This window comes from Trichomycterus rosablanca, chromosome 12, assembly GCF_030014385.1.
Source record: "Trichomycterus rosablanca isolate fTriRos1 chromosome 12, fTriRos1.hap1, whole genome shotgun sequence".
Taxonomy (NCBI): Eukaryota; Metazoa; Chordata; class Actinopteri; order Siluriformes; family Trichomycteridae; genus Trichomycterus; species Trichomycterus rosablanca.
The window spans coordinates 7904031-7925269 of record NC_085999.1 but is presented as its reverse complement, the minus strand read 5'-3'; the positions used below and the strand labels follow the sequence as shown (position 1 = coordinate 7925269).

The window sequence follows — 21239 nt, the reverse complement described above, 5'->3', positions numbered from 1 at the left end:
TGCAGTTTCACTGGATACCTGCAACAAGTCATGAAATCAATTTTACCCTGTTACTGCTGTCCTGATTTTTAAGTGTGTAAAGCACAAAAACACTGGACTTTCTACATTGTTTAATGTGTGCTTTCATCTAGGTGGCAACAGTTTGGGGGAGGCCCTTTTGTGTTTCAGCATAACATAAGGTGCCCAGTGTAAGACCCACAAATAAGTGGTTTGATAAGTTTGGTGCAGAAATATTGATCGTCCTTAACACAACCACCACAACTGACCCCAACACTATCCAGCACCTTTGGTATAAACTAGAAAGCAAATCATGCCCAACATTAATGTCGGTTTATTTCTACAGCTTTTGTGTCTAAAGCACAAGAAATGGCTTTGTTCCAAAACTTAGTGAAATCCCTTCCAAGATAAGGCAACATAATGGAGAGATTCTCTAAATAAATGTCCACATTTTTCATGTAAAGTTCACTTGTGACACATTGTTTAGGATATATTACAGATGTTCTAATACTTTCGGTCAGAGCAAAAGATGATAAAATTGATCTTCATCATGCTCCCCCATAAAAGTTGTTATTGTTCATGGTGCCACTCCCAAGACAATTTATATTTAATGACCCTTTCATGCATTTTAATAAAGCTTTCCCAAGCCTGCTGAAGTAATAAAAAGTTAACGCTCTGATTGTCATATTCGCCTGTGTGACACAGACAATAATAGAGTTGCAGCGCTCCATCTCTTTCTGTATCATTAGTGCGGTCTCCCCTGTTTTGTGTTAAGGGAGTGCTGTCACACTTCCACATCACACCCCTGTGACTGTAACTCAGTTAATGGTACTGTTCAGCTGGAGGTGCTGGCTAACCGCTGGGCTGGTTCGGTTTAACGGTGTGATATTTGCCCTGTCTCTTTGGAGTCATATGTTAGGATGCCCAAGCCTATACAAGCAGCTAACACACCCACACACACACAGTGGTCATAATGGCTCCTGCAGTTAAATTAAACGCATATGTTTAATGCTTTGACTATAATTACTGGCCAGCTGAAAATGCTGTAAACCTTCAGATACCTATTTTGAGATTTCTCATCGAAGCAGAGCTCACATATAATACCCATTTTAAAGCTTTTAAGCTTCATGCATTTTTAAAAGAATTAGCCGTGACACATTAGCTATGAAAACAGGAATTGTTTTTTGTTGAATTTATGGTTTTGTTCTTCCTTAAAATGAAGCAAACATTTCTTAATCGTGACAATAATAGCAGTGAAAATAATTTCACCTAAAAAAAACAAAAAAGGATGTTAGTAAAGTATTAGTCTACCTACAGCTGCCAGAATAGCTATCTATCTATCTATCTATCTATCTATCTATCTATCTATCTATCTATCTATCTATCTATCTATCTATCTATCTATCCATCCATCCATCCATCCATCCATCCATCCATCCATCCATCCATCCATCCATCCATCCATCCATCCACTTAACCCATTCATCCACCCTATCTATCTGTCTGTCTGTCTGTCTGTCTGTCTGTCTGTCTGTCTGTCTGTCTGTCTGTCTATCTATCTAACCATCCATCCATCCATCCCTCCCTCCCTCCCTCCCTCCATCAACTTAACCCATTCATCCACCCACTTAACCCATTCATCCAACCTATCTATCTGTATGTCTGTCTGTCTGTCTGTCTGTCTGTCTGTCTGTCTGTCTGTCTGTCTGTCTGTCTATCCGTCCATCCATCCATCCATCCATCCTTTAATTCATCCACAAACTCACCCACCATATATACACACATTCACACACACTTATAAGTCTAAAATGTTAAAATCACTGAGGAGAAGTGAATAACATTATCTTGTTACAATGGCCCCATTCAAGGAGTGGGAAATATTAGACAGCAAGTGACCAGCCAGTTCTTGAAGTTGATGTGTTAACATCTGGATAAATGGGCAAGAATCTGTGTGGATTTGACAAAGGCTAAATTGTGATGGCTAGACAGCTGGGTCAGTGTATCTCTAAAACAGCAGCGTTCTCTTTATGTAGAGGTTAGTACCTACCAAAAGTGGTAAACATAAGGGCAATCAGTGAACTGGAACAATTGCACAGAATGCTGTTAATGCTGGCTGTTAATACTGGCTATGAAAGGTGTACATCACAGCAGCAGACAGGTTGAGTGCCCATGCTGACCCCTGTCCACCGTTGAAAACACCTACAGGTGGGCAAGTAAGGTTCAGAACTGGAGCAGTGGAAGAAGATTGCCTGGTCTGATGAATCATGTTTTCTTTTACATCATGTTCAAGGCTGGATGTGTGTGTCGCTTACATGGGGAAGACATGACACTAGGATATGCTAGGCAATGCAGGATGTGCTCTGGGCAATGTTCTGTTAGGAAACCTTGGGTCCTGGCATATATGTGAATAATGTAGCATGTACCATCTACCTTATGGCAGTGACCTAAATATTTTTACATGGAAACATTGTGTTTCTAAGATTTTTAAAAATTACTTAGACATTTTTAATGCATTTTTACTTTCCCTTAATATGTTTGCAAATATGGCAGACGCTTCTTTTGACTTGTCATTTACTTTATTCCTTTAATGTTTTCATTGTGATGAAATCTGATTTTGTTGTAATACACTGTACATAGACATCATAATTCATCCTGATTAGGGTTTGGACAGTCTAGCACACCACCCAGAGCAATGCAACAACACCCACTGAACAGGATGCAATTCTATTGCAGGGCGACACACACTCACCCACGTACTCAATCTAACCTTAAGGGCAAATTAGAGCAGCTCATCCACCTGCATGAAAAAATGGATTGCACAAAAAAAAAAAATAGTCAGAAAAAAAAAATAATAATAAAAAAAAAAATATATATATATATATATATATATATATATACTGTATATATATATATATATATATATATATATATATATATATATATATATATATATACTGTATATATATATATATATATATATATATATATATAATAGACACTGACCCAAAGTGAGGATTAAACCCAGTACCTCAGGACCCATGTTGCTAATCAGCACCTACTTCACCAGCTGCGGCATTGTCCCGCCCACACAGCTCATCAACGGGCGTAATTTGGCAGTTAGCACTGGAGCATTAGCCAGGTGTTTTTAGTGAGAAGAGTGAGGAATGAGTGTTGTCCCCTGACAGCACTGTTACATGTGTTTTCTCTTAATGAGTCCTGTTGCATTTAGCACCGCTGCATCTGAGCCGAGTGCAACACAACACAGTTGCGCATCTCTAACACAAATCTTTGACCATTATTCGACTTGTTTCCCTCCTTTACAGGAGTAATTAGCAGCATTCTATAAAGCAGCACTGGTTCACACCACCCGGTTCTCTCCTTTAGCAGCTAATGGCTGTGCACATTGGCAGGTGGGCTGCAGTGTTATGTGTTTGCAGTAAGATAGTGGTGGCTGCTTGGAGAGCTGATGTAAGGGCTTTGCGGTTTCTTAAATGCTGAATAGCGAGAGTTTGACGATTCTGTACAGTGCAGAATCTAGGGTGTGGACAGTAGCTGACATGGGGAGAAAAACCTGAGCTTCTGGTGCAGAAGCACCAGAGAATCATCAATCAAACGTACGTAGCGCAGTCCCCATCGACACGGTTCAGCATAACACAACACGCTGCTTAGCAGTTAATGACTCCACTAAGAAATATTTAACAGCCTTGTAATGTCCAGCTTTAAAAATTAATCAGCAGCCAGACTGAGTGGAGGACTTAGCATGGATTTATTTGCACTTACCGAACACGAAATGGGTCTGAAAACACTTTCTGTTGCAGTTTATCTTAGTTCAGCCAAATGTTATTCAGCCCAAGCACTGAAACAACCAAACGGTGATGTAGCAGGATTGTAAACAATGTGAAAGTGAGAACCATTAGCAATTTGAACACTGATTTGCTTCTTTCTCTGTCTTATCTTACTGCTCTGTAGCTCAGTAATAATAAATGAGTATTCACTCACGTTAGCCATGAAGTGTAACACTAACTAGTACAATTCTCCACACACCACCTGCAGTGTACATTTTCTATTGGCTAGGCACATTAAACTATGGTTTAGTGGACAAATCAAGCTACGCATATGAGTACTGTGTGAGATTAGAGATCGGAAGAAAGAAAGATGTATATACATACTGTAGATTTACCAAAATATTAGAACCACTCGCCTAATGTGATATCACAACTATGGTAACTGTGGTATCTGGAACCAGGACATTACCAACAGGTTTTTTTTTTTTTTTTGTATGTGTCAATGTGTTATTGATGCCATCTATTTTATGGGTGATGCATTTGATCCTGGATGTCCACATAATCTTGGGGGTTTGTTTGTTTTATTGGGATTTTAATGTCATGTTTTATACAAATTCTCAAGGTTATAATGAACACAGTCCTTTATCCCTGATCATATCTGCTGCATTTAACATGTTCACTAACAAGTAACTACCATCAGCTGATTTAATATATCTCTGCACCTGACCTGCACAAATTTACCAAAACAGACATTGCCATGCACATTTTTGAGGGGTTGTCCTAATGTCCTGGCTCATACTATCCTATATATGTATACCATGTTTACCAACTGTAATAACATCTGTTTTAGTTTTGCTTTTAAAGGTAATATCTTTCCTTAGAAATATAAATAATTTAGTAGCCCTAATGATTCCATCCCACCCAACTAGATGTGAGAATGTATGAATGAATAAGTGGAAAAAATAGGAAAAAATATCTACTGAATACATGACAATGGTTACTTCCATTATTCCATTATTAACAATAGTAACAAGTGAAAGTGTCCAACTGACTGGTTAAGCCTAAATCAGTTATGTTTAAACATCATGAAGAAAGTAAAACATGTTCTTCTTGATCTAAATCATGTATTTAATTCAATCTATTTCAGATCATGTTTTATCTTCATAAGTACAATTTGCCTCATAATCTTTCAGTGGCATGAACATTAAAACATTTTTAGGAAATTGTAATTAATGTATTTTGTGTTATTGCATATAATATAAATGGCATTTTTTCCCTCTCTTTTTCTCCCATTTTTTCCCCCAATTTTCTCCCCTAATCTATTCGTATCCAATTATCCTGATTGCGTTACGCTTCACCTCTACCGATACAACCCTCCACTGCTGACTGAGGATCTTCGCAACTGACACACGCCCCCTCCGACATGTGCGCAGTACCGACTGCATCTTTTCACCTGCATGAGGGAAGTTCATATTCGGATCAGCCTTGTGTATGGAGAGTCTCAATGCATTATTCCCCAACTCAAACAGGTTGTAATTGCACCAGTTATGAGGAACTCTGGTCCGGCTTGTCCCACCCTGTGAACAACAGCCAATCATTGTTCATGTAGCCGCCCAGCCCAGCCAGATGGCAGAAATTCGATACGATGTATTCGAGATCCCGGCTCTGATGTGCTAGCGTATTTTACGGCTGCGCCACGTGAGCGGCGTATATACACCACTTTTATCAGAAATAGTTGGTGGCTTTTTAATTGAAATATGTACAATCCATATTGGTGCACTGATGGTGAATCACAATTCATTTAAGAATTTCTTGTCTATTCTGATTCATTGTATTTGACTCTGTCCCTGTTTGCATATTTTACCTGTTTTCTGTGTCAGCGCTGCACTTTGGTGACAGCAGTTCAAAAGACTTGGTGAACTTCACTACCTGAAAAAGATAAACAGTTCAACATCTGTAACGAGATAACAAATGATAGGTGTGGGTAAAAAAGCAGAACAAAAGTGATGAGAGAAAAGAGAGTAGGATCACCGGAGACTCAATGTCCTCTAGTAGCTGGACGGAGCAGCGTTCACACTTAAGAAGTGTTTGAGCGCGATGCATAATCTTCCTCACGATCTTCTCCAGGTCTGTTTGCTCCTCAAACAAATCATTCACCACCTCTAACAATGCCTGCACAAACACACCGTCACATGTTACAGCATGTTTAAATAAAGTGCATTAAAATCAGTGTGAGCTTATATATCTACAAAAACCTTTATTTATCCATTGTCTGTTTTACTACCTGCTTCATCCTATTTAGGGTACAATTCACTGAGCGAAATGTAGGAAACACCATGGGCACGTCGCCAGTTCATCACCGGGCACACACAAACACACACATATTCACAGCTAGAGCAATTAACCTAACTTACATGTTTTTGGACTGTGGAAGGAAACCCACACGGACATGGGGAGAACATGCAAACTTTACACAGATGGGACCCAGACTGATCCACATGGGAATCAAACTAAGGACCTTGCTCTACCCACAGAACCACCATGCCACCCTCACTGCAACCTTAATTTTACTTGATAATATGATTTAATCATTAAATTATTGTTTTATGTGTTCGCTTTATCTTTAGTTTCAGTAAGCATTTAGTGCAGCTGATTTTTAACATTTTAAACTAAACATTTTAATCTAATCATTCAAAATGAGAGCTGAAGTATTGATTAGGACATGAATTTATGTATAGAACTATAGTTTGCTTAATTGTTTATGCAGTTGTAACGAGTCAGCCACGAGAAGAATGTGACACTCGCTTCCACGAATAGAATGAAGCGAGATCAAAGCGCAGTAGTTCCCAAATCAAGTTCTCAGACTACGAATCCCAGGTGAAACCACACTCTTTAACGCTAATGCGTCACACCTGAACACAGCACTACATTTTTTCCTTTTCCTTTTAATCTGCCACCCTAGTTAGTGTGGCTGATGTTATTCATTTTGGCTTCTTTTAGTTTTGATTCTATTCAGCCACTGGTCTAACTTTGAATTGGCTTGGTGGTAAATCTGCTATATAGCTTTTCTCACCACGTTTTCATAACAATGACATTTTATACAGTCATGTTCTGTTAACTATGCAAGTTAACAAATATATACAATATATGAAAGGATATAAAGATATATGATTTTTAAGATAAATTTTTTAGAAGCTCGAAGCATGAGCTGACTCTTGGTCAAATTTGGATGGGATTGGGCCGCTCAGGTGGCACAGCGGTAAAAACACACGCTGGAACCAGAGCTGGGATCTCGAATACATCGTATCGAATCTCAGCTCTGCCTGCCATCTAAGGCTGAGTGGCCACATGAACAACGATTAGCCTGTTGTTCAGATGGGCGGGACTAAGCCGGATGGGGTCTCTCTTTCTCATGACTGGTGCAATTATGACCTCTGCTGGCTGATTGATGGCGCCTGCACAGAGATGAGAAAAGAGTGCTCTCAGGGTGTGTCTCTCCGTACACAACGCTGAGCTGCACTGCACTCATCAAAGTGTAGGTGATAAGATGCATACGGCATGCTGCCTACGTGTCCGAGGGGGCATGGGTTAGATTCGTGGAGAGGAAGCATGACGCAATCGGGCAATTGGACGCGCTAAAAAGGGAGAAAAGGGGGAGAAAATGCATAAAGAAAATATTTTTAAAAAGATTTTGGATGGGATTGGTTTTACACTCTGTAATTTATTTCCATTTAAATTATCTTGATAAATTTCTCCCTCTTACTCTAAGACACGTGTCAAACTCAAGGCCCGCGGGCCAAATCTGGCCCACCACATCATTTTATGTGGCCCGCGAGAGTTTAAAAGATGTATGATTGTCTTAAAATACAGTGTAAAATCGTACATAAACTGCATCTCCCACAATGCATCCTAGATGGCAGTGTTTTCACATCAGTGTTTAACTGAGGTGGTTTTCCAACAAGTGATGTTGAGAAATATTTACAAATAATCCCAAAATGTACAAGAAGAGAAAACTGAAGCAGAAGGAAGGGAATTTAATGAAAGATGGGAAAGTGAATACAAGTTTGTGCTTCAAGAAAAAAAACCCGGTATATCACTTGTGTTATGTCTGTGGTAAAGGAGTACAATATAAATGTAAATATACAGAATAAATTTGGCATTTTGACACCAAACAGAATTTAGCCTCCAAGAAAAACAACAAATTTTTCAAGACTTAAAAGGCAGACTGCAATCACAGCAGGATACGTTACAATCGGCCCTTTGAGTTCGACACCCTACTCTAAGAGATTTTTTTCACACATTTCAGTTTGGCCAGTGCGGGAAAAACTTCTGACCTCCATCCAGATGTATCGCTTCTTATAGTTCATCTAACAGGGTCAACACCAATCCATTGCAGGACATCACACACTCAGTTCATTCACAAATATTCACTTAGTCACTAACTCATTTACTCACACTCATTTACTAACAAAATAATTTGGAGCAGCTAATCCACCTAATGCATGCTTTTGGGAGGTGGTAGGGAACCAGATTACCCTCAGAAAATCCACACAGACATGGAAAGAACATGTTCTTACAGGCAGTAACCTGTGAGGTTTTAACCCAGATACCCACATTCCTGATGTTGATGCTGGCATAAGGTAAAACAACCAAGTAGTCTTATCATGTGCTATTTTTAAAATTACAAATGTCTGTATGGGGTTTTTGACTACAATATTTCACAAAAGTAATCTAAATGTCAAATCAACACAAATCCTGGCTGCCATAATTGACTGAGCCTGTGATTTGAAGCATAGATATATTTGGGTTATGCAACAAGCAACGATCCAAAAAACAATAATAAGTCCTGATCTGAATGTCTTGGAAGAAAAAGAAAAGAAAGGTTTTGGAGCAGCCAGGTCAAATTCCTCAACTGTATTTTATAATAATGCTGTGGCAGTGTGTGACATGAGCAGTTCATGCTTGAAAGCTCTTTATAGTGGTTGATTTAATTCAGCAAAGAGAAGTGGGCCAAAATCCCTTTACGGCAATATAAAAGACTTATCTTCAGTTATCGGAATCATTGATTGCAGTTGTTTCTGCTTAAGGTAGCACAATCAGTTATTTTGTTATATTTGACATACTGGGTGATGATGTTGCCAACATTATAATTGTACCATAATAAATTAAATGATTATACTAAAACTGTGTTTAGTTTAGTTTTCTAATGTTTTCCCTGTCTTATATTACACTTTATATAAGGATCTAAACCCATTGAAAATATGCAATCAGGATGAGGGCAAATCTTTATTAACAGCATTGTACGTATTTTACCTCAATTATTTTTTTACATCCCACGTTACTGTAATTGCCTGGAATAACTACATCCAAAATACTGGCTTTACTTCTGTTCATTAATTCTGCTGAAATTCATGTGGGAAAAGTCATAGACTCCCAAGAGCTGTGTTAAATTTCAAACCTTGACCCTATACACAACACACACATCTATACATACACAAACAAACACACACACACACACACACACACTATGCCCCCGACACTTGTGAATGAACATTCCAAGCAGCATATGAATATGTGGGCAGCTGTATATCAACAAACACACACACACACAGAGAGAGAGGGAGAGAGCTATATTGTCAGCAGTGGGCGAAGGGCTACACTGGGTCTTATAATGAGATGGAAGATTCACACCATTTTATCCCCTCACTATCTGATGGTCTTCATGGCTTGTGGTTTGCTTGTGGTTGTGCTCTGAAGGTTTAATACTGCTACTAAATAGTGTTGGTTCTGATCTATAATAATTCAACAAAAGCTATTTGCCTTCCTGCCTTTTAAAATATTATTGATGTTGTTAATATGAAAGCACATTTATTTACTCTTGTACATCTAAGAGCAATTTAGAGCATCCGAATACCTTTCTTTATGGGAGGTGGAAGAAAACAAGAGTGCCCAGAGGAAACCCATGCGAGACATAGTGAATGTAATGCAAAACTTCTTACAGACAGTGGTCAGAGACAAGGATTAAACCCAAGCTCTTAGGACACACCCACTCTACCAGCTGAGCAATTGGTTCACCCTAATATTTATGATATTTACTATCTTACTGTCTAAGTACTGTATATGTCCATCATTCAAAATTTCAATTCAAAAGAGAAATGCCAATGTCTCATTGATTACCTACCTCCCAGCAAAAAAGATAAATTAACTTATACCAGGTCTGTTCCTGTCCAGTCTGTTTTTCTGCTGGTACATGAGGCCAGCACAATTTTATCTCTTTCTGGGAACTCACCCGGTGTCACCCAGCTAGCCAAGATAACTTATTGTAAAGACACAGAGATAGTTCACGTTTACATTAATGAACGACAGACGCCTTAATTTAAAACATTTGTACTCAGTTACTGTACATGCAACTGAAGGTAAAGGGCCTTGCTCAGGGGCCCAACAGTGGCAACTTTGTGGTAGTGGGGCTTGATTACTAGTTCAGTATCTGACTGCTGAGCTTCTACTGCATTCCTTATACTAGCACACAGACATCATATAACATTCCTTACATCAGTACACAGACTTCATTTTTAATTCATGTTTCACTTTATCTTGATGTGCGCTCCTACCCTGCTCCTGTCGTATTCCTTTCTGGATGCAGCAAAGAGCTGAGCATTGGAGATGGCGATTCCACAGAAAGGCAGGTACATCTGCAACACCTGCAAACAAAGAGAACTAATCAGAACTAGCCTACAAATCGTCTATGTTTTACCACAGAGGTTAGTACTGGCAGCTATATTTACTAACAGCTTCGACTCTTAAGTTGTTTTAGAAAACAATAATTGACAGGTTTTTAATTTTAATTCATTATAATTATATTTTCCTTTTTTTTGTCCTAAAGCAGTGTAGAGTGCAGCACTGGGTCATCCACAGTGGAAGCAACTTTGGAGAAATGACAGTGACTGGACTGAAAATGTTCAGATGATTCCCTTGATTCTATTTTCCTATTTTTTATATCTATTTCTATTTTTTTATTTCTATTTTTTATATAGTCTGGCCCTGGTTTTTGCAGCACATGCTTAAGAAGTAATTAAAAACAACTGGCCATGTCAGGCACTTATGAAGTATGAGGAAGAAAATGTTGGAAAGGGGTTTCTCCTCATTGCTACTGTAACAGTATCTCCTACTGTCTGGTCCAGGCATCAGCACAAATAGTGAAGGTACACATAGGGTGTTGTGTGGTTTTTACTAAGCTGTTCGACTCTCTGTGAGGTTTTACTGGCTAGTATAAAGAAATAGTTGATGACTTCACACTTGTCGGAGTAGGAGGAGGAGGGTAATTCTGCATTACCTCTTTTTTTCAAAATATTTAAAAACCTTCATAATCTTAAATTAGTTGTGCCAGTTTTGTTAATACCATCAAATTCAGTATGATGCTAAAGTTACAGAAAATAATAAAATTAAAGTAAAGCCTATATATCTTGATTTAGTTTTTTTATTAGTTTAAATACAAATGTGTTCAAATCCACTGTGAAATTGAGGTTTTAATGAGTGGTAAGTTATGCCCCTCAGGTGGCGCAGCGGTAAAAACACACTCTAACACACCAGAGCTGGGATCTCGAATACATTGTATCGAGTCTCAGCTCTGCCTGCCGGCTGGTCTGAGCAGCCACATGAACAACGATTGGCCTGTTGTTCATATAGGAGTGGGGCATTAAGCTGGATAGGGACTCTCTCATGACTGATGCAACTACGACCTCTGCTGGCTGGTTGATGGTGCCTGCATAGGGGCGGGGAAGGAGTGCGTTGATCAGGGTGTGTCTCTCCGTACACAGAGCTGATCCGCAGCTGATCTCATCTAGTGTAGGTGACAAAATGCATACGCCTGCTGCCCACATGTCGGAGGGGGCGTGGGTAAGCTTCGTTCTCCTCAATCAGAGACGGCATTAGTGGAGAGGACGCATGACACAATCTGGCAATTGGACGTGCTAAAAGTTGGGAGAACAAGGGGACAAAATGCATAAACAATATATATATATATATATATATATATATATATATTTAAAGCATGGTATGTTATATAGTTATCAACATTTCTTGTAATTATATCTTTACTGTTACTATATTTTAAATGTAACTTTCTACAAATGCATGTTAAAACAGGCTAAAAACTGAACTATGTGTTCAATCCCATCTATAACTTGTATGTATTTTAAATAACCAATTAGATTTCACCAGGTACTCAGCTTTACAATGAGCTATTGGTTGAACATTATGAAGTATGGCCTTTTCTACTTGGCTTTCATGTGCATGGACTGATACATCAATACAGCAAACATTTCCCTCACTGTACGTCTCTATTAGCATAGCTTGCCTTTAGCGCAGCACACTAACTTATTTACTGATTCAATACTTTTACTCATTCTCATGAAATATTTAAAAGCTCTGTTTTAATGTTGAACATAATTTTTGCTCATTTAGTTTGATAAGGGAAAAGGGGAATGAAGGAGCAAGGAAAGAAATAAAAGAAAAAGTAAGTCATTCATTCACTTAGAGCATGTTGGGGTTAGTGGTTCATTCAGAGACCATCCTGAAAACACTAGGCAAAAAGGGAAAATGTACTTCAGACACGGCAACAATCCATCACAGGGTAACACACATGCACTCACTTATTTACATCATTCACACTAAGAGAAATGTACCAGTTCACCCACTGACATGTACACTGGAAGGTTGAAGAAAACTGGAGTACCTAAAACCCCCTAGGTAAATAAAGAGTATTATTATTTATTTATGTTTAGTAAAAGCTCTATCCTAGTCAGGGTCATGCTGGTTCCAGAGCCTATGCTAGGTTTAAGATAGGAATATGTCTATAGGCGTCAGTCTATAGCATGACTTCAAACACCCACTTATACCCATCTATCTATCCATCCATCCATCTAATCTGCCATATTTTCCCAAAACATTGATGTTGGCCATAAAATAAGTAAACCAAATTTACAACTAAGGGTAAAGATAGTAATTGCATGTATTACACTATCCTTTTTCTTAAGGAAAGTCTATCTATAATCTATAATAATTTACCTCCCCTACTTCCATTTTTAATAAAGAATAAAGGTCATGTGGGTTTTCTCCAGGGCCATTTCTCCAAACATGTCAGTAGATTAATTGGCTACTCTAAATTGCCTAAGGTGTAAGTGAGCGTGGTGCCATAATCTTGGTGTCCTGTTCAGGGTATTTCTTCCTTGTGCCCAGTGTGGCTCTAAACTCAAAGTGTCTGACCAGAATGAAGCAGTTACTTGCTGATAAATGATAAATGTATAAAACAATTTCCTATTTCAGGAATTCGTGCAGTTTAACTTTGTGACACATATTTTTGTTGTATTCTCTGGTTTTCTGGTTTTCTTATAGTGATTGAAGGAGAATTAAGCATGTTTCACCTCATATTTATATACCAGTAAAACAGAACATAATGGCTGACAATTGTGTTTCTAATTGCTATGAACTGAAGTAAACTATAGCATTATAAGTCAATCCACCCTTCAATGAACAGAGGTCCAGAGGTCTCAGGTCTCAGCAGGTCAGAGCATTTAGGTATATGGTTTTAATGTTATAGCGTTATAAAGCAAGTATTGTTGGTTTTAGTTTAACAGAACAATCATTGAACTCTATGATAAAATTAGTGACAGTATCTCAGGCTGACTTGGAACCCAACATTACTTCTGTTTTATGGAATTCGGAAGAAGAACAGTTTGTTTATCCATGACTTTAAATATGGCTGAACTGAGCTGATAAGTATAAATCTGCATCATCAGCAAAGAAAGTCAATATTATATTTATAGTTGAAGTCCATGTGACTGAGGCCCTTAAACAGAATCTTTTGGTACACATTGCACCCTTTTAGGTGCTGCAGGTTATTATGTTGGCCCACTCATGTTTGTGTCTCAGTAGTTCCACCGACATGGTCACAGTTGGCCATGCTGAAAGGAAGGCCAGATTGAAAGTCACCTACTAGCAGCAGCAACAGAAACACTCACTGTCTGTTAGAGGAGTTAACACACTCTTTGTAGAAATGTGCTGCAGGCCTGTAAAAAGAAGCAGCTGTAGATATGTTGAGAGAGGCGCCTGCTAGACTGTGGTTCTTTTTGGGCAGTGTGGGTGTAATGCATACAGCAAAGGTAATTGGGAACAGATACACGTGGACTAGGGGGTACAAAATGCAATTATTATAATTATTATTATTATTATTATTGTTATTATTATCTGTGTACTTCTCATTCAGGAAAAAGAATCTCCTTGAAAGATTTCTTGGAATCCTGCCTGTTATGCACTATGGAGCTGGCAAATCCTCTGCAACTTTACTATATTATCACAAGACTAGCAGTGCAGATATTCCGAAAATAAATTGATGTGTTTGTAAAATAGGCTTTCCCAACTTTATGCACCTCCAGATGAGCATGGTGAGCAACGGGCGCACCTCCAACAGAACAGTGGTTTTATTACTCTGCTGGACCAGAGGGGCCAGTTGGGAATTCTGTTCTGCATATGCAGGGATTGTAAGAAAAGCTTTCCTTGCTCTAACTGGATTATGTAGGTCCACATGTTACCCTGTACTGCATCACAGATGTAGCTGTATGTGAACAGAGTGCTGTTGACACTTGACTACATGATGGGTTGATAACAGAGTGACCCTGGCCATGTAAAGCATTATTGACAGATTCTCTCAGCGACGCTTTGTTGTGATTTCAGAAATACAACTAATAAAATGTGAGTGTGCCACTTCATCATGCTGTATAGCTCATGCACCATTCAGTTTGAATAGACACGTGATTATTTCTGACATGCACATCTGGACTGACAGACCTGACAAACACTGACAATAAGCTGCTTACAAGAACGCTGTGAAAAACCTAATTCTTCATTTCACCATCTATCTATTAAATCTTCTAGCATCAGACTACATTTTCTAATAAAGATTTTGCTATTAACTGATTCTGACTCACATTATTATATATGCAAACCACTACAGCAATATTATGTTTATTAATTCAATTGAATTTATATAAGAAGTCTTTTGAGTTCTTAATCTGAACATGATTGGTTTTATTTCACTACAGACCGACACCGCTAAACTAACATTATTAAAGCTTGGTAATTTGGGAGAAGCAGAGCAGTGTCATTTTACATGGAAATGGGTAGAAGAATGAAATGACAGGCACTACACTGATCACTGTAACATTAAAACCACCTCCTTGTTTCTACACACACTGCATTTTATCAGCTCCATTTACCATATAGAAGCACTTTGTAGTTTTACAATTACTGACTGTAGTCCATCTGTTTCTCTACATACTTTTTTAGCCTGCTTTTACCCTGTTCTTCAATGGTCAAAGTAGGTGGATCATTCTCAGCACTGCTGTGACAATGACATGGTGGTGGTGTGTTAGTGTGTGTTGTGCTGGTATGAGTGGATCAGACACAGCAGCGCTGCTGGAGTTTTTAAATACCATGTCCACTCACTGTCCACACTATTAGACACACCAACACCTAGCTGGTCATCTTCTAGACCTTTACAGTGGTCACAGGACGCTGTTGGCTGAATATTTTTGGTTGGTGGACTATTCTCAGTCCAGCAGGGACAGTGAGGTGTTTAAAAACTCCAGCAGCGCTGCTGTGTCTGATCCACTCTACCTGCACAACACACACCACCACCATGTCAGTGTCACTGCAGTGCTGAGACTGATCCACCACCCAAATAATACCTACTCTGTAGTGGTCCTAGGAGAGCATGCAGAGAAATAGATGGACTACAGTCAGTATTTGTAGAACTACAAAGTGCTTCTATATGGTAAGTGGAGCTGATAAAATGGACAGTGTGTGTAGAAACAAGGAGGTGGTTTTCATGTTATGGCTGATCGGTGTATATGGCCAGTATGTGGACATTGTACCATGAGAATACTGGAATGAAAATACACCCTATTAAGAATACACCCTATTTAAAAATCATGGACATTGTTATGAAGCTGACCCTTTTTTGCAACTTTAAAAGCATGAAGTCCATATAAAGGCATTTTACAAAATGAATCCAGCCATTGTTGGATGCAACAGATTGTTCATTGGATATTAGACTGTGTAGAGGAGCATTTAAGATGTCACACACCGATGTTGGACAAGAAGGTGTGGCTTACAGTCGATGTTCCAATTTAGCACAAAGGTTGAGGTCAGGGCTCTGTGCAGGCCACTGGAGTTCCAGACTTGTCAGACCATATCTTTATGGGCCTTGCTTTGTGCACAGGGGCATAGTGATGCTGGTCTTCATGCCAAGTTCACACTGCATGACTTTCAAGTTGTTCAGATCGCTGTACACTTCACACTACACAACTGGTCGGCGATAGGGGGTTTCCCACTACACAATCTACCATCCGGAGGAATTGCAGGCGAGTCTGTCTGGTCTCCTAAACTATGTTTTGTCACGAAAACACACGCGATAAGTGATTAGGGGTTTAACTATACTATGTCCAAAAATGCACGTCAACAATAAGCGAGCAATCAAAGCTGTTTGTGTGCTGATGTGCAGCGTAAAATCAAGTAGGAAAAATAAATGAATCAGAGTGGATTGGGCTAAGCAACCAGCATGGATTGTAGCGATTGAGAGCCGAGTTTCGATCCCCAAGCGAGTGCCAAGTTGCTTCCCAGCTGCCACATTTAGCGCCGACCAGTCGGCGAACAAAAATCAGGGCAAAAATCGTGTAGTGTGAACTAGGCATTACCAAAGTTGTTGTGACCAAACAGCTACTGGTTGTAGCTAAGAACAGAGCTCAATGCAGGTCAGTCAGGGTCTTTCCCATTATACTCAGCAAATAATTACTATTAATATCTTGTTTTGTGCTTAAGGTCGTTGCCACTTCCACAAACTGTTGCCACACACACAAATTATAAAAAATGTCACTGTATGATCAGTTTACGTGGCCCACTGTGTTAAAGCTAATATTTTCACTTCATAAATGACAAGGACAGCTCTAGAAGGGCAGAAGTTAAAAAAAAAAAAACTCACATGTTAGAAAAACGGCATTCAGTGACAGTGCAATTTGTCACAGCTCTTGAGTGTGACCCATTTTACTACAGAGGATTGTCTCTTCAGTTTACATGACTGTAATCTTAAAGATATATCACTGTTATCATTGGGTATGGTTAAAAGAGTCCATTAATAGACCACATATGGCCATGTGGTTTATGTAGATGGGGCGACTAATATATCATACAGCATACAAAAGACAAAGACCAAATTTATAGAGTGGCACTAACTTTCTAGACTAGAAGTAATAAGCAAATAAAAGTGATTTATATAATTTCTATGTTAGAAAAAACAAAAGCAGAAGACAAAGGAGATTTGGATCATTGACAGGCTTTTAGCTGAACATGATCTGAATTTGCAATCAATAGGCACACCAGATCTGTTGTGTAAATATATTCTCACTCACTCACTCACTTTCTTAACCGCTTATCCAATTAGGGTCGCGGGGATTGGGGTGCTTTTCAATGGGCGCAAGACACACAGTAACACCCTGGACGGGGCGCCAGTCCATCGCAGGGCAGACACACATACACACACATATACACACCCATTCACCTATAGGGCAATTTAGTGTCTCCAATTAACCTGACTGCATGTTTTTGGACTGTGGGAGGAAACCGGAGCTCCCAGAGAAAACCCATGTAGACACGGGGAGAACATGCAAACTCCGCACAGAAAAGACCCGGACCGCCCAACCTGGGGATCGAACCCAGGACCTTCTTGCCATGAGGCGACAGTGCTACCCACCGTGCCGCCCGTTTAAATATATTTCATGTTTAAATGAACTTGACACCAAAGCATAAAATATAATACAAGCAGCACTTTCTCCACCTTTCTACAAATAGCATCAAATATGTATCATTATATAAACCATTACAGTGATATTAAATAACGTATACTGTGAAGGAAGGTTTTGGCTGTGTTGTCTAAACCCCATAAACAAATGAGGTTTTATTACAACTGCTGATGCAAGAAACACTAAAAGCACTTGCCTGGCTGTACTACCGTTTATATGAACCAATGTCTGATTTTTGAGACTGAATTTGATTATAGGTTTACATAACAGAACTGCTTCAACAGTCAGGACTGCCATGCTATATGATATATGTGAAATACAAAAAAAACAAAATAATAAAATAAAATAAAACGGTTCTTTTATACACTGTATATGGATATGTGAAACCCAGATGGTCTGTGGCCCTGATGAGCAGCTGCTTTTTAAACAGGATATAAAAGACTAAGTGAGCTGTGCAACACCTGTTGAATGATGGATAGGAGGCGGATGCAGTCTTGCCACAACACACACACACACACAGCAGTCAACTCCAGTTATTGCACTAATAAGACTTACCATTTACTTTGGAACAATGTGCTTTGTAACACAGCTTGCATTTTTTGGATTTGAAGTCTTAAGAGAGAAATCTCAAAATCTCCTCAAAATCTCCTCAAAATCTCCTTAAAAACAAAGTACTCTAATCCAACAACCCCACAACCTGTCCACTGGATTCTATCCTATCTACAATCCTGCAAACAATCTCCCAAGACCTTCTTCCCCTCATACCCATCAACAACTCCTAGACATCTGTCATTGTCGCTTCAGCTTTTCAAAATGCACAGATTATTAACCCTCTTAAGAAACCCATACAGGACATGACAAACATACACAACTACAAACCCACATCATTTCTTTCTGTCCAAAATCTTTGAATGGACTGTTTACAATTATTAATCTCTTTTTCTTACACAGAATGACCTCCAAGGTCAGCATTAGTCTGGATTTAAGGTAGCACATTTCACAAGAACAGCCACTCCTGTGGCTTTTACTGAAAAGCTTTATCCGGCCAGAGCAGCTAAACTGTGATCGTTCCTGAAGTCAATTTTGCCTAGAAAGTCCTGTTTCCTTCACCAAGTCAATTACGCTTTTGGAATAGGACAGTCTGTATGTAATTATCTCCAAATATTTAAAAACACAGGTTTTTAAAATAGTTTAAGCTGCTGCATTTAGAATATACACACTTTTTGATTTATTTTCTAATGAATGACATAATGCCCCAGTAGCATTTGCAGAAAAGCAGCTCTAAATCATGAACATTAGGAAGCTTCTTCACATTCACCATGGCTGCTACTTATTGCATAAAATCTTCCTAATCAAAGGTAACTTTCATGCTTAAATGTGCAATTTGCAGGAGAAAATTACTTTAATATTTGCAGCATTGAATAGTTTTGTGTACCCATTATATGTATATAGTTTAAATAAAGTGTGATATTATATATATAATGCTTCTAAATACCTACTTGTTTGCTTATATTTATTAGTCCAAGTCAAGACATTATGTACATATATTTAATATGGATTCATGCACCGGAATTATATTAAAAACAAAAGTGGTTGAATGTTTGCTGTGAACTGTGATGTTTATAATGCCTTTTCACCAGCCTGAATACTGAGAAAAATTAAGCTAGAACAATTTGTACAAATCCAGCCAAGAATAAAGACTGTAAAAATATTCAGCAGTGATTCACAGAGTGAGAGGATGAGAGCATCTAGGTTGTAATGACAGATTAGGTTCTGAGGTTGCTTCCACACTTCGATCTTCATTAACTGTTTCTCATCACTTCAGTGCTTTAAGGCAAATTCACAGTAAAACAACGTTTCTAAACTGCATTTTGTTTTGCATCTAACAGAACTGATTCAGTTCTATGTTAAATATTTTTTTTTAAATTCACGTCTGTGAAACAGGTCTCATTTTTGTTAAATTACATTCCCTTTGTCCTACTAGATATGACCACATGCTGCTTTGTGTTTCTTTGTGTCTTAACTGTACACTTTAAGAAAATCCATTTACATGATATATTTAAACTGATTCTTATTGTCATACATATATATGTAAATTATTTTTAAAAAACAGTAAAGAGTGTAAATAAAATGCTAACTTGATTGCTTTATAATGATTAAAGCCCCGCAGTAAGCAAGTGGCCCCAAAATGGCTATAAATATGTTATGTGGTAAACAAGGGTTCATACACAAATAAATACTAAAAACAGGCTGGTTTATTATCATGTTGTAAAAATTAATCTGTGTATCCAGGGAGAAATATTAATATATAAAGAGAAAATGGTAAGAAAAGCAAAAGATTAAACATTATTTTATTTCTCTAACAGACATACAACAGTAAGCAATCTGTGGCGGAAACAACGAGGCATTGTCAGTGTTTTATTTGTCAAAATTGCAGCTTAATTAAAATCTTACTTTGTAATCACATTATGATACAAATGAGCCAGTCAGATTAACATAATTCATTTAGCTTTTTTCAGTTAATCCTCAATTTTGGCTTTTTTTTTTTTACTGTCCTGAGATTGTTGATGCTTGCTGCCATTTGTTTTTTTAACTGTTGCACTGTGATTAAGTTAATTACATATTTTTGTCAACATTTGTCACCACATTGGCTAAATATACTTGAACATATACAGTACATACTGCAAACAATCTTATGTGGCAATATGGTTAAACAGTGGGTCTCAAAACTCTGAGACCTCTAGCAAAAAAAGAATTTAATACAATGTTTTTTTATTATAAATTATAGCGTAACCAGTTAAGTGAAAGTTTTCTCAGTAATTTGTATGTTCCCTTTGTTGTTATGCCAACATGCACTTGAGCTGGCATGGATTGCACAAGTTTAAACATCTGTGCAAAATCTGACAGTCCATTTTATTCCAGGCATGATTACACAATATTCCAAAGCCTCCATAAATCCTCATTATGGTTCAGGTCAGGTCTCTTTGGTTTTGGAGCTGATGCAAAGCTTTGAGGTTTGTGATTTGTAATGAAGAACTATTATTATTATTAAGAACATGCAAATGTATTCAATGTAAGAAAAAATGCAAAATATAAACATTTTCACTGTAGTTTCAGACTTTTGGTTTCCACTGTCTGTCTTTCACATCCTTGATTAGATGCTTTTGATTTTAAAGCAGGGTTTTATAGTGGTTCTTGGAATACATACAACCACTGGGGCAAATTTAGTTTCAACAAAATTAAAATTCAGGTTGTGTTCCTGATTTGTGCAAACTGTTTCATGTACTACAATTGTACTACAAACAATAGTTTACATTGATGATCAATTAATTATAAGGGCATATTAGGAACAACAATATGCCATAAATAAAAGTATAGAACTTTCTACAGCATCAAATTCATGAATCCATTAATTGGTGTACATAAATTATTGATTTTGGACTGGGCAGATCTTGTCATGTTGAAGCAAACACTATAATCATTTAAAAAAGCTTGAATTTGTAAACGTTTTTGGATAGCAGAAATAATTTAAATCATAAGACATGTGTGAATAAACTTTTTACTTAAACTCTAACTAATGAATTGCATCTTACAAATTAGCAAC

General features: G+C 38.0%; 1 protein-coding gene across 1 annotated transcript in view; it reads right to left on the bottom strand.

Annotated features, from left to right (window-relative positions):
• The window catches only part of pde11a (phosphodiesterase 11a), a 66264-nt gene that overhangs the window by 35903 nt on the left and 9122 nt on the right, over window positions 1–21239 (bottom strand). The window contains exons 3-5 of the mRNA XM_063006667.1: window positions 10394–10483; window positions 5814–5954; window positions 5647–5711 (exon numbers count right to left, since the gene is read on the bottom strand). Of these exons, the coding sequence (XP_062862737.1) occupies window positions 5647–5711; window positions 5814–5954; window positions 10394–10483 (296 nt within the window). The remainder of the gene's footprint in view (window positions 1–5646; window positions 5712–5813; window positions 5955–10393; window positions 10484–21239) is intronic.